This window comes from Chelmon rostratus, chromosome 24 (genome assembly GCF_017976325.1).
Source record: "Chelmon rostratus isolate fCheRos1 chromosome 24, fCheRos1.pri, whole genome shotgun sequence".
NCBI classification, from domain to species: domain Eukaryota; kingdom Metazoa; phylum Chordata; class Actinopteri; order Chaetodontiformes; family Chaetodontidae; genus Chelmon; species Chelmon rostratus.
Genome location: NC_055681.1, coordinates 9903090 through 9916938, shown reverse-complemented (window position 1 = coordinate 9916938; position 13849 = coordinate 9903090). Strand labels below are relative to the sequence as shown.

General features: G+C 44.0%; 3 protein-coding genes across 8 annotated transcripts in view; 1 reads left to right on the top strand and 2 right to left on the bottom strand.

Annotated features, from left to right (window-relative positions):
- LOC121627235 (peripheral plasma membrane protein CASK-like) overlaps window positions 1–3452 on the bottom strand; it is a 42984-nt gene extending 39532 nt beyond the window's left edge. For both annotated transcript variants that reach the window (XM_041966024.1, XM_041966025.1), the window contains exon 1: window positions 2601–3452. In XM_041966024.1, the coding sequence (XP_041821958.1) occupies window positions 2601–2665 (65 nt within the window). In that variant the 5' untranslated portion in view covers window positions 2666–3452. The remainder of the gene's footprint in view (window positions 1–2600) is intronic.
- Window positions 3453–6509: 3057 nt separating this feature from the next.
- On the top strand, window positions 6510–9278 carry cenpl (centromere protein L). Of its 4 annotated transcripts, none has more exons than XM_041966372.1 (5): window positions 6510–6551; window positions 7401–7563; window positions 7687–7941; window positions 8148–8723; window positions 8805–9278. In XM_041966372.1, exons 1-5 carry the CDS (start codon window positions 6541–6543, stop codon window positions 8877–8879), a joined length of 1080 nt encoding a protein of 359 aa, XP_041822306.1. In that variant the 5' UTR covers window positions 6510–6540; the 3' UTR covers window positions 8880–9278. The 4 variants fall into 4 exon arrangements, with proteins under 4 accessions (XP_041822306.1, XP_041822308.1, XP_041822307.1 ...); XM_041966374.1 differs by having other exon boundaries at window positions 6521–6551; window positions 7261–7563; XM_041966373.1 differs by having other exon boundaries at window positions 6522–6547; window positions 7261–7563.
- Window positions 9279–9562: 284 nt separating this feature from the next.
- On the bottom strand, window positions 9563–13801 carry LOC121627332 (FUN14 domain-containing protein 1). 2 transcript variants are annotated; one of them, XM_041966185.1, is made up of 5 exons: window positions 13423–13801; window positions 12764–12929; window positions 12560–12635; window positions 11359–11493; window positions 9563–10951 (listed from the first exon to the last, which is right to left on the bottom strand). In XM_041966185.1, the coding sequence occupies exons 1-5, from the start codon at window positions 13445–13447 to the stop codon at window positions 10874–10876; spliced, it is 480 nt and encodes a 159-aa protein (XP_041822119.1). In that variant the 5' UTR covers window positions 13448–13801; the 3' UTR covers window positions 9563–10873. The 2 variants fall into 2 exon arrangements, with proteins under 2 accessions (XP_041822119.1, XP_041822120.1); XM_041966186.1 differs by having other exon boundaries at window positions 11365–11493; window positions 13423–13790.
- Between the last annotated feature and the right edge of the window lie 48 nt (window positions 13802–13849).

Here is a 13849-nt window from a genome sequence, read left to right as displayed (position 1 = left end):
AAAGATAGCATGGAATACGTTTTTTATGATGGTTTCCTGTGGCTATACAGCCTTTCCATTTCAGATTTTAATTAATTCACATCCTCAGGTTTCAGCTGTCTGCCATGTTGTCCACTACCTACAGTAGTGCTGACAGTAAAACATGAGGTTAAAAACAAAGTGGGAGATGGCAGAGTGCTGCAGTCAATGTCTGCCGGCATTATTTATATCCTTAGCCTCAGGGCCATCCCATTCCCAACTCCACTTGTCTCCATTGATCTGCTCCTGCCTCCCTTCCCCTCCCGCCACGGGGCTGAGGAAAAATGATCCTCCCCTTCTTCCTGCAACACATCCCAAGACACCGGGACGCAACGCACTTGATCCATCGACTCTAGTTTCACAAAAGAACTGACAGGATAAGAGGGATTTTCTGGTCATTTCTGTGACATAAATGTGCCATCTCACTTCTTTACTGAAGCTTAAGATGCGCTTTGGACTGCTGTTCACTCATGCATTACTCTTCTACTGACCTGTGAGCAACTGCTCAGCACACTCACCAATTATTTGCAAATACTGTGGTTGCTTACGGCTGCAGTACTAGAACCAAACTGGCAGAGGCTTAAAAAAATCCCAAAATGTGGTACTCCATGTAGGCTATGCAGGTACTGCCGTCTAGGTTGATATTTGCAGAACAGACATTATGATTATGTGAAAGCTGGCATCGATTGCACAGCTTTTGTGGCAAACTCCACTCATCTGTCTGTCTGTCTGTCTGTCTGTAGTTTTACCCAGGCCTGGGGTCAAGCAAAGTAATTTAAAATGCAGAAACACACTTTTTCATCTGTCTTTCACAAGGGCCTGTGGATTTGGGGTGTGCATATCATTTTGTTCATGAAAATATCTGTAAGATTTTCAATGACAGAAAAGAGGGTTATGTCATGATAAAGGCAATAATTGCAACTCGCTGAGGTAATGAGGTCATACCGTTACGCACATCAACAACAAGCATGGCTGAAAGCGAAAGTAAAATTGTTACTGGCTCCACTGTGGTGGGGAGCGAATACACTGGTGTGTAAGTGGTTTGGTTACAAAAGATCACATGTACAACAATCCACAGTATTATGTAAGAAGTGCAAGACAACTAACAACAGAAGCAGGCCATACAACAAACTTATTTCACCAGCTCAAACAGAAACATTCACCTGAGCAGGACGGGAGCCAAAAATCTGACAAGAAGAGCTCAACAGCTGCTGTGGCTTCAAAAACTTTTTTGTTCCAGTTTTACTGAATGGCAACTGTTATGTTTAAGCTGACACATAAAACTAAAACACTTGTTCTGTTGCAACTGTACGTTTTTGAAATTAATGATAAAAGATTTTTCAGTATTTTTGTCAAATCACGAATAATACCATAATCACAGAAATACCCTTCAATACTGTGATATTATTTTTGGGCCATATTGCCCACCATTACTGTGGATTCAAAACAATCTTCCCACTGGCCTGTATTTACTGCCCTAGTAGATTTGTACTGTCAAATTAAACAATACAAACTTCCTGATGGTTTGCACTGTTTTTGTACCAAAGTGGCTCCTTGTATTAGTTGATGGGATTCCTAGGTAGTGGTCCGGGACCAACCATCAATTAGTAACTCAGGATAAAGGACAGGGCCTGAGGGTCTGGAGTGTGTGTCTCTTTCTCTTAGAACAAACTTAATGGACCCTAAGACCTCCAGTGAGTGAAGCTTGCAGGGGGGGAGGGGAGTGACTGGTCGCCCAGGACTGTGATGGGCCAGTCAGCCTTCCTGCATCACTTCCAGCAGGAGTTGTGAAGGCATCTCTGACCAAGTAACGCGCATGCTGGGGCAACTTTCAATTTTAATAGCACCTTGAACCTTTGCACCTCACGGTTTCAACGTGCCTCTGTCAGTCTCCTGGTTTACATGAAGACAGAACCACCTCATTGTGGCAATAAAAAAAAGCTGTGCTTCCTCTGACAACTTCAATGAATGTTTAACCGGCCTACCGATCTGCCTGTAACCGCATTCAGGTATTGCTACTGTCAAGCAGGGGAATTTGGACCCAGTCATGCCTGCAGATATTAAAGATGTGCAGCTAGATGATCCTTCCACATGTTAAAAACCTGCCTGTCAGCTAAAAATTAGAATTTATTTCGTCACCGACTGCAATACACGGCATTAGTGTGGCCGTATGGTCAAGCCTTGAAGTTTTTCCAACAATACAGTATATTTAAAGGCAGAAGGACATCCGGATCTGTTCTAAACCTGTAATCAAAGAAGTTAATGTCTACTCCACGTTCCTACTCAGTCATGTAAATTCACTGTCACTGCATAGTCTGCAGCTCTTAAATTAGGAAATGATGGGCTTGATATTAAACCCAAGGTAAAGTTAAATGGCACTGCACTTTGAGCAGCGTCCTCACCTCACCCACCCAGTGAACCTTCCCCTTGAAAAACCTGCGGACATGCACACAAGAGCAGCACCCAGCCAAGCTGAGCACGGCCCTTGCTGCTACACTGTATGGCAAAGGGATGGGATACTGTAAAACACCCAAAACAGTCCCATCGAGCTCATAAGGCGAGTGGTTAATGACGGTACTTACTTGCCAATCACCTCGCACAGCTCGTAGACATCCTCGAACAGCACGTCGTCGTCCGCCATGGTCATACAGGTAATCGAGGATGCTCTCCTCGAGATATCCCACCCACACGGGCTTTGGAGGAATCAATGACAACGTCTTTACTTGCCGAGTGCGGTCACAATTGTGCCAGACTGCACACACTTGGTAGCTGAAACCCCCCAATGTCAGTGACAGGAAAACCAATGGCCACTCGAGAGTCCAAGTTAGCCGGCTAGCCACATTAGCTGGCGTCCAAGCCTGTCAGTCCGCGGCCCCACCTTCACTTGAGCTAGTCTCCCGGTAGGCTGGCTAGCCAGCGAGCTAGCTAAACAGTAACCACAGACCAGACCCCGGGGCGTGGAGATTTCCTCGCTCGTTCGCAGAAAAACACCTCTCTTCGCATGCCTCGGGTTTGAATCTTGCTGTTGGGTCGTGTCAGGTCTCCCTCGGCAGCATCCACGGACGGACCAAGATGCTCCCTTCGCCGCAAGCTAACGGGGCTCTCGAAAATGGTTTGCTAGCTGGGTTAATGCGAGCTAGCTGTCGATGGAATAACCGGTTGGCTCGCGCCGTTATTGCGCTGTGCACACCCAGTGTATCACAGATGGCTTATCCCACCGAAAACGTAATGTGACCGGGCTGCAATATGCTTCAGCTTCCCGAGCCCAAACGAAAGACCCTCACATGCATGTCGACGAGTCGTCTGTTGCATACACCGTCTGTACTTATGAATATTGAAATTATATCGTATTCCAAACCAGTCGACCCTTCGTCCACCGTTGCTCCAGTTCCTACGCTGGCTTAGATGCTGGCTGGCTTTGACTGGCTGCTCCTCCGACTTCCAGAAATGCCAGGCTCCTCCCTCTATCGTGCAGGAAACTGGCGCGGCCAGAGCCGGAATGGCCCGGGAGAGCGGGCCTGGATCTGTGTGTTCGAGGCGCTCGAGCCAAGATGGCGCGCGGTGGGGTTCCGATTTAGGCGCAGTTTCCTAATCTCCTCCAACGGTTGCATCCAGTGTGTCCCGCGCAAGCGTCGACCATCAAACCCCCATCACCTTACGTCAGCCTTCCCCCCTTCTTATCTCCATCCTTTTAACATGCAATATATCCCTCTAGAAATGGTCTCCTCCGACGGTAAGAACGTATTTCTATCAGCTGCACGATTACACTGATGTATTTTCTCATATACAAGAAGATTGTGATTTCCAGTGATTCCCAAACTCCCATGGGTCCTTAGGGAGGTTCCTCAGCAAAATGAGGGACAGTTTAGTGTCTTCATAAATTTGATGCTGACAACAGCACAGTCACACAGGTGATTGTGGCATCATTTTCACCTCTGCTCATTGGGATTTGTGCAATTATCCAGCAAATCTCAAACCTGTTCTCATATCAAATGGGTAACATTTTGGCCAAAGGCTCTGGAGTGCCGTGCAATAATGTCAGCATTAAGTCAATTTACTGTCATGTAATCTTTGTGCAGGTGCCTCTGCTGCGGGCGGCAGGTGGAGGGACGCAGGTGGAATCGTCTCAGGTGTGGGAAGACAAGTCCTGAGATTTGCTGTTTGATGCCCCCTGGAGGTGATAAAAGGAATCATATATCTCTCACCGCCCCATTTTGAACATCCTCTGATGAAGTACAGCATATTTGCTGGAGGATGCAAACAGGAATAACATAAATGTCTAACAGAACAGTGGTTACCCTCTTTAAATCTTTTTACAAATGTTTTATTTTCTGCAAGCAATTCTCCACAAAATTGATCAAACAAACAATTATCGTTCATTTGGGGAACCCAAATTTTTCACTACCTAAAAAAATCTCCATAAAATATGTTTGACAAAAAATAGAAACAGTCAGAAAAGGTTTTCCTGCGGTGGTTAAATGTAAAGTTTTGAGGTTATGATTTAAACCCTATCTATTCCATATCCCAGGCTAAAACAAACGAATTTAATGAAATAGCATTGAATAATGAGGAAAAGTCAGTCAGCCCTTTCTCCAGTGGCCTTTAGAGAAAACAGACAGATAAATATATAAATAACGAAAGCATAAGTTTGAGCTGGGAGACGAGTAAATAAGTACCACAAGGCGACAGAAGTCCTCTCAAGCAGAAAGGTGAACTCATCCATGCACGCGGGGATAAACAAAGACATCTGGTGCCACTAGAGCGCGCTGTTCTCTCATGGCACCCTCTGCAGTTTCCATGGCGCTGCATCCCTTCTGCTCACACATCATCTGCGAGCTTCCCCCATTGGTTGAAGCCCACCAGCAAGCTAACGATAATCCGATTGGCTGTTGATGTGGTCATCATACTGTATGTATGGCTGTGTATGTGCTATTGAGCAGTACTCCATTCAACACACAGGCAATTGCAAAACATACTGATGCATTTGCACAAACGCTGAGACAGTGGCTTGCACATACATATGTGCATGAAGGGTGCAGGCAAATGAAACAATAAATATGGAGCAATGTATATGCTAGAAAAGGAGAAAAGGAAAGGACAGATGGAAAAAATGGGCAGCACCGCACATGGGGAGAAAAAAGGAAAGGGCACAGTTTCCATGGTAACAGGGAGGGGAACGGTTTTGGTGGTTGCTTGTGAAACAGGCAGCTAGTGAAACATGCACACACACACACACCAATACAAATACACACTCTTGTTTTTGTCACTTTGGAGGATGTTGCATTGAATTCATTCCCCTAACCTTAACCATAACCACCACAAACCGAACTCGCACCACTTACCTGAACCAAAAACCAAGTCTTAACCCAAAAAATATAATGTCGGTGTTGTGGGGATCACAATCATTTTGTTCTGGAATGTGAGTTCACATAATGCGAGTAACACAAGTACACACACACACGTGTATCTGCACAATTTTTCCTTCCTTCATTTGTTTCCTCTTTCCTTGCCAGCTAGTTGGAATCAGTCCAAATTGTTATACTTTGAGTCTTTGCTGTTCTGCCATTGAACATTTGCAGCTTTTCCAGGCTGGTATAGATTTCTCAACAATGACTTTACAATTTACTGCAAATTCGATCTTTCTTTGTTCTCTGATATTGAGGTATAATCTGACGTAGGTGACAACTGGCAGCACCACAAGAACACACAAAGAAAAATGGTGGGGAGCCCATCAGTGGGGAAAAAATGAGACATTTAATCTCCTCAATTTCTGTGCAATTACCCCCACAAAGAAGAAAAAATGGGAAAAAAGGCAATGACTGACAGCTACTGTCAGTCATTGCCATGTGTTGCAATGTGTTTCAAGCTTGGGGCTTCCTTAGCAGCAACATTCAAGCATTTAATATTAGAGTTAACTACCACAAATGGTTTTCAAATTAAAACCCTTCAACATTCTTATGTTTTACAGGAATGTAAATGGCTTCATTTTATTTTAATTTTTTCTTCATTTTGTTGAGAGTCAGAAATGTCACAGATATTCAATATTCATTCAGTAACTGCAAATGGTTGATCACTTTTACAATATTGGAAAAGGTTATACAAGGGTGATGCATGAAATGCAACAGAACAAATAGTATTTGATTTATTAAATAGTTTTGCAGTTGGTGGTACCTTGACAGTTTAATGAACCTTGTTTCTAACACGAACAATGTAATGATATTGCATCAATTCAAACTGCCCTTTCCATGATCAACATTTTTCTTTATTTGAGTGCTTATTCCTTCCCCCTCTCGCTTTTCTCTCACATTTTCCCGATATTTAATTTTGTATATTACATAACACGATTTATACTTAATTTACTCTAAAGAAAAAAATAAAGAAAGAATTTATATCCCCACTTCCTGTTTGGATTCATGTGATTGGCTGATTCTTACCGCGCAGACTCCTGGGAAAGCGCGATGTTCAAATTTGTTTCCGGTTTCATTCCTCATTCGGTCGGTACGCCAGAAATGGAGCGACATCATGGCAAGTAAGTAAGTGAATTCTACGTATTTCGTCACTTTGTTCACTGTAAATACTGTTTTCTACAGTATACTTGCCTTCGCGACAATAAAAACAGCACAATTTTGTCAACAGTGTGTCATGGCTCCTCAAGCCCCGATACTTAACGTTCCCCGTATGACGGGGCGAGTCACGCCAAATAACATTCAGTACTCGATTGTTTTAATGTTGACTTGCATGTCATGAAATTTACCGATCTGGCACAATAATATACAAGACATTTTACGAATCCCTGGCTTCCACCTTTAAATTCGGCGAATGCAAATTTCACATTTAGTAATTGTTTTGTCCTCTTCTTCCGACAATAGTCTTCTTCGCAATATAAAATAAAAGGGCATGCGTGCTGAAGTTGTTTTGTATGCAGTTCGGCGGCTTCAGCTCATGTTTGCTTTTAAATTCCACGTTATGTTATCTCGAAATATGAAGGAAGTGCACGTACAGTACCTGGGCGGTGCGTTTTCGATGTTATTTAGAAAGGAGCATGAGAAAGCAGCAGCTTTAGCAGAGCTTTAGTTTGTGGATGCTTGTTGGTGCTGCTTTTGTCTTTCTCATTCAAGTGGGACCAACTGACCAGATCTTTGAGTAATACTCCACCCAAAATCTAACTTATCAAACGCCAGCCCTTGTGGGATTGATAGGTGGCTATGAAAGTGTCCTAAATTACTCCATCTTTACCAATAGGCATGGTCCATTCGACTTAGGCTCGATTATTTTCAGCACAATCTGGTTCCGTAAAGAGCAATGCGATGACTATCTGCATTACGAGCTGGAACACTGAGCACCAGAGGAACCTGGTGTGATGACCTGTGCATGATTTCCAGTGTCACGAGGGCTCCTCTCGTTCAGAGGAGGAGCAGAAGTAAGAGCTACCTGCAGCCGGAACGCAGCTGCTTCGGTTCTGTTTCACGACTCAACTCGATTCCAGCGCTGACGCCACGCAGGCTCAGCACCAGCAGAAGGGCCCCAAGGTTCCACAATATCACTGTGAGTCAGACCAGGCCATTGCTCTCCATGTTGTAATCAGTCAGTCGTGTAATGATGAGCATGTTAATGTCTGGAGAGACACAGAACGGTCATCTTCTCTGTCCTCTCCTTTCCTTGTCAAAGGAGAAGGTGAATCCGGAGCAGCTGGCCTTACTGGTGAAGACGGAGTGGCAGCTGTCTTATGTTACTCCCCTCCATCAGTTCAGACACACCCAGCTGAGGAGCTACTCCAGGCAGCTCTCAGCGTTTATTGCTGCTGAGAAGCAGCAAGGTTTGGCGGTGGAAGTGGAAGGACCACAGAGCGGCTTCAGAGTCTCCTTCTCTGTGGTGCAGGGGCTGGTCGAGGAGGAAGATGATGCAGAGACCGTCCTCATACAGGTGAGCGTGGGAGTCTGTCGAGGCAGAGAGAAGCTTCTCAGTAAGGTTCATCTTAAATATGTTTGTGATCTCTCCATTCTTTAAAATGAGAGCAAAGTGTTGCTTTGAACCAGTCAGGACGACAAACAAAAACGTGGCCTTGAATGTTACCGTGTGCTTTGCGTTCTCTGTGTGAGACCTTCTAATTGTTCCCTTTCCAAACACAGATCCATTCAAAGCCGTTGTTTGTCAGGCAGGACGAGCCGCAGCGGCCAGTGTGGAGCGGCTGGCTGACCTGCATCAATGGCAACCAGGAATACCTGCGCTCACTTCCAGAGGACTTCATCTGCCTGCCGCTCTTCGGCAGCAGTGGGGCTGAGGGTCTCACTGCTGCGGTCAAATCCTGGTTCCAGCAGACCTTCGACTGTTGCTTTGGCCCGCTGGAAATCAGCCACACGAGTCTCCAGTGGCTGTCGGCATTATGGACTGACTGCCACACTGAGTGCAACATCCAGCACCTCAAAATGATTTGGACGCTTCCGGTGGCGCCACCGCTGCAGGTCACCTACACAGTTAACCCCCAAGACGCCTGGGAGCTGTGGAGCAGTGTGAGGAAGGATCCACAGGAGGAGAAGAAAGGAGAGGAGGAGATGGAGAATAGTATTCATATTGAGGAGGTGATGAGGTTCATCCAGGAGTTAAAGAGCCACTTCTACAGACACTTCAGGCTGGATCTGTCAGCGGGAAGCCTGAACCAGGTCTCCACAGCACTGGGCTCGGCCAAGTACAGCGGCAGGATCAAGGTAGCGTCCGACAGCGTCACAGTCTTTCAACACACACACGGGAAAATATGATTGTTATACTAATGTTTCCTTTTGTTCCAGATCTCCAACAGCAGATACATGATCACCACTCTGACGCTGCTGACAGAATGTGCCCTCCTCAAAATGCCCATCTGAGTGACAGAGGAAAGACTTTTAACGCCACCAGGAAATCCAACAATAGCAGCATTTGTTAAAAAAGACTGAATGTGCAACTTTATCCTGTAGATTGCTTTTTTAAAAAATGTTTTCTCAACAAACATCTCATTTTTACTTTTTTTCAAAACATGGAAAGTTATATTTCACAGTACACTCTGTAATGAAATCCAGCGTCTAAAAACACAGAAATCTTGTGGCCATAATTATGAGTGACGATTGAGGAAGACTCCAGGATTTACCGGATTGTCTGCTTTCTTTGTTGTGATGGCAACCATGCTTAGGTTCCCCCTCTTGTAAATACTATACTGTATATATACTCTTGTCCAGCTGTTTATATATTTTTATCATTTATAGTTGTAAATAAAAGCAAAAGTTTGCAGTGTGGTTTGCTGTGTATGATTAAAAAAACTTTTGGAGGTAATCCCCTAACACCTGAACGTGTTCAAAAATGAACCTGTTCCCAGCAGCTGTGGGTGATGCTTGTTATGTCTGTGGGTTTATGTTGAGTTAACGAGCCACATACACAGTAACAAAGACGTCGCCAGGTGTTCTGATCCTTCCTTTTCACACCATCGAGCAAACAAATCCAAAACTTAAGGCAAAAATCAACTCAGAGCAGTTCCACCCTCCCCAAAAAACACACTTTTTAAACGTAATTCAAAACAAAATGAGGCAACTTTATTTTAAAACAAACACCCAACAAAATTCATACAGTTCTGGTAACAAAATAACATTAAATAGAAACAAAGAGGGAATATGAGCATACATACTGCCAGCTGTAGACATAACAAGATCTCCAAAAACTGACATCTGAAACATTACTGTATATTGCACTGGTCGAAAAAGGCAAAAAAAACAACCAAAATAAGCAACTTGTGATCAACTTAAGTGGACTCCTGTGTGTGGATGACCTGCCTAGGACACGACTCGGCAGCATCGCTGCTGCTAAACCGACACTGCTAAATGCACAATAACAATAGCGAGGGCGGAGGAGTCACACTCGCTGCTCCATTAGGCTCTTTAATGACAGGACTGGTGTCTGGCTTGTTGATGGTGGTAATTAGGGTACAGCAGATGCTCATCCCGTCATTAAAAGGCGCTGTGGAGCTGAGGGCTTATGGGAACAAAAGATGTGTCTCTCCAATACTCTTGTCAGTGTGAAGTGGAGAACATTCACACATGTAACATTTACTTGTGATTTATGCTCATGATATGTGTTGTATATCGATACCAGCTCCTGCTCAGAGTGGGAAAATAACTCTGCTTAACCCCCCAGCCAGCGTGACAAACTTTAAAAACTGGACTGCTTACATGCCTAAATGGCACATAAGCTCACCAAACTTCACAGCTACATAAAAAAAATACCTCCAAGCACTAGACTGGGGGATGGTGTTAACTTCCCACTGCTGCCTTCCTTGTTGTTTATATAATTTTTACTCCTGTGTGGGTATTTACAGCGCTGAAAGGGGGTTGGCTATGCATTTATAATAGCGCCCACACATGCCAACTCAGAACAATTTGAGATCAGCATCCTCCAGGCCAATGCATGAGGGCAAGGACAAGCTAGACTCAGATCAGTGTTGAAGAAGCAATGAGGAATCTGTGCTTGTTTGTGGCAGCTTGACATATTCAGCATTTTGGCAAAGATCTGTCAAGGGTCCTACAGAAGAAAGTCTCACATTATAATCCAAGCACCCCCACTCCCGACTGAGCCACACACACGCACACACAGACTTCAGAATGTGAACTCAGGGTTGATTTAAAACAGGGGGGGTTAGTAATACAGTTAATACCACTGTCACAACAGATCATGCTATAATGTTCCACATAACCCCCTCCCGCCTCTCAGTTCGTTAAAAGGTGAAATCGATGCACGCATGGGGGCAGAGAGGTAAACCGCGGCGAGGAAAGTGACCTACAGTATGTAGTGATGCGATTCACAGTAAAAGGAGCCTGCAGCGTGTGCAGCAGCTTTAGGAGGCAAGACCCAGAAAGAAGCCACCAACGAACCCGCTGGACAAGACGATGTTCCTTTTGATGAAGTCTGTGGCCTTCATAGGAGGAGAGGAATAAAATGGAGAATGAGTTCACAAGAGCTTAAAAGTTGCGTACTGTATTAACCAGTGAACAGGTGTTAACTGTTTGAGTGCTGCTGAGAATATTCTGGATTGCAAAGTAGAAAACTAGATGATAAAATGGTCCAGTCTGTGTAGTACTGCAAACTGCACACTAGAGGGCACTGCTGGTTTGCAGATAAGGAAATAAACCTCCACACCAAACCCAGAACATCAAAGAAAAAGACATGCATTTAATTCTAATCAATTACATGTAAGAGGTATGTTGGCAGTGCAGAATGTATATAACACAATTTTAGCGACAGCTGAACAATTATAATAAGTATTATATCATCAAAAACAAGCAAAAGCGTGAAAGAAAGAGCAAGCTTTGTTACAGGTACCTTTACCTCCTCAATGAATGTATTTATTTCAGGAGCTGCTTTGTTTGCTTTCTTCTTCAGGTGCTTCTTTGCTTTGTTCACATCCTTCTCCACCTTCTTCCAGTCCACCTGCACGTAACCGCTGTGATTGGCTATCTGTGAGGAGAGGCAAAAAAAGAGCCATATTCAGAACCGATTCTGCAGAGATTTGGAAATATTGAATGAGTCTTCATTTTGCACTGCATTTGTTTTTGTCCCAGCTTCCTACTGTGAAGAACAATAAATCTTGTTGGAGATATTCTGTCAAACACTGCCCCGGACATGACAAGCTACGCCAGCATTATATGTCTACAGTAATAAGTAACCTTTTGGTGAACTCTACTGCGCTACTGACTCCTTGTCTGGTCTTATCTTATTTTATTTTTTTCTGTGCTTTATCACATCACTGTCTGGCAGTTTATGACAGGTTGTAGTGAGAGGGAATCTGTCTTGTAATGAGACCATCTAATCTCTCTGCAAAACAAAACCTTTAAGCAATAATCATAATAAAAATCACTAAAAGATGCATGTGATTCCATCCCTAAAATACAACCTTTTACAACTCTAAATTGGTTGTTTTCTGACCTTGATGAAAACAACTGATGTGGAGAATAACCCAATATAAATTCTCCTCCCAGGCCAACAATAAAAAATCTCTGGAACTCTGAGTGAATAACAAAAGGCGGTAATTGTTTTGTTTTTTTTTTTCTTTCTGGCTACAGAAATCTTTGTTTCACAAATGAAACCCTGGTGAAATAACAACACAAACGCAGAGAGACTTAAGACTGTGAAAGAACACTGTTCTGCTCAAGGCACATTATTAGCTTAGCCACGAGCTAACAGCTATTAAATACTTTCAGCCTGTGTCTCTGGTGTGATCTGCTTGCAAAACTGTTGCAAGAATGGTTGCATGAGACAAAATGTTACACTGAGAAGCATTGCAACACCCAATAAGCATCCAGATGGCCTACATCCATCTAAAGCCGGATGACACACAATGCCAGTCTTTCTGCTGCAGAGAGGAGAGCAGCTGAGCATCGTGCTGGTCATCTTACATGCTCACTAGTCAATGAAGTTGGCAAAATGTGACTATTTACAAAGAATGTGTCACTGAAAGACAATGCATATATGGTAAATATCGATTTATTGAGAGTGCATGGGCACAGTGCCACAGTATTCTTGCCTGCAAAAGAAGGAACCCTCCTCCAACCGCGGTAGCAGCTATCTTCCCGACTCTCTGGAAGAGGTAACCAGCACACCTGTATGTTGAGAGGAGGTGTGATGCAATTTAATGTTCTTTGGTCAAAAGGCCAAAGAAAACGTTGGACAGTATTTCAGTCTGTTGGTGTAGATGTGACCTCTGAGCAGATCGATCCTCATGCCTTACCATCCAGTCACCCCTCCCATCATGAGCTGGGTGGCCACGGAATACTTCTCAGCAATGGGGCCGGAGTTGTTCCCAAACACCCGACTCCACCACTGGTGCCTGCGGGCATATTCTGTCAGGTCCACCACCTCATAAACCTCATCTTCACTCTCTGGGTCGTCCTGACCTGATATGACACAAGGACAAAAAGACGACGACATGATGATAAGGTGTGTGTGTGTGTGTGCACAATAAATGACACTATAAAGGTTACCTCACTTTCCTTCACATCTCCATCACACTGACGAGCGCGTATAACCGCCTGCATTATTGACATTATTTTGTGTGAAACAGCTATTGCCAGCGCCCTATTTGGCTGTTCCAGCCCAAACCGTAAAAGTGACCCTTCACATCTATCACTGTAAGGGCACCTCAGCTGCGACAGGCTCTGAAGGCTGCTTGTTTATTCATTGCAAATGATTTGGGAAGCTAATATTAGCTGGCTAGCGTCAAATGGCTACCATGTCAATATGGTCCTCATTAAAGGCTTCATTTTGGGACTCTTAGGAGCAACGAGGTCGAGACCGCATGCCAATTTCACTATCTTCGAAGCAAAAACGTCAAAACTCCTATTTTAATTCAGGTAATAACACCGTATCCTAAAAAACAAAATAACTAACCTTCTCTGTGGTCCACCGTCGCCATTTTGGAGAAACGGGTTATGTCACCAGGATGTTGACAATACTAAACCCCGCCCACATTATGATGCTTTGCCACGTCAGTGAAAATGCTTTCATTTCGCTTGATTATCCTCAGCAATTTAGCAACGTTATTCCTAAAATCCTGCAACTTTTTCTGCGTTTCAGGAAAGTATCACAGATCTTGGATGGTACTTTGGAAAGTGCAAACAGAGCTTACATGGTGTCAAACGCTCGGGACGAATGATGCATTGCAGTCATCATTGAACCAGTCTGGAAAGCAAAACGACAACTAACACCCAAGTGCCAGTACACATTATTGAATCCGAGATTATATTTTACCATGTGGAAATTATTGCATTTGCAGGGGAAACAAAGATCTTTCACTTTGATGTCCATGGGTGTCAGA

Coding starts and splice junctions, on each gene's coding strand:
- LOC121627332 (XM_041966185.1), bottom strand. CDS start 13,447: ATGGCGACGGTGGACCACAGAGAAG. Junction 11,494..12,559: donor GAGGGTTCCTTCTTTTGCAG/GCAAGAATACTG, acceptor CTCTCCTCACAG/ATAGCCAATCACAGCGGTTA. Junction 10,952..11,358: donor CATTCATTGAGGAGGTAAAG/GTACCTGTAACA, acceptor CCTCCTATGAAG/GCCACAGACTTCATCAAAAG.
- cenpl (XM_041966370.1), top strand. CDS start 6,528: ATGGAGCGACATCATGGCAA. Junction 7,564..7,686: donor CAAGGTTCCACAATATCACT/GTGAGTCAGACC, acceptor TCCTTGTCAAAG/GAGAAGGTGAATCCGGAGCA. Junction 8,724..8,804: donor AGTACAGCGGCAGGATCAAG/GTAGCGTCCGAC, acceptor CTTTTGTTCCAG/ATCTCCAACAGCAGATACAT.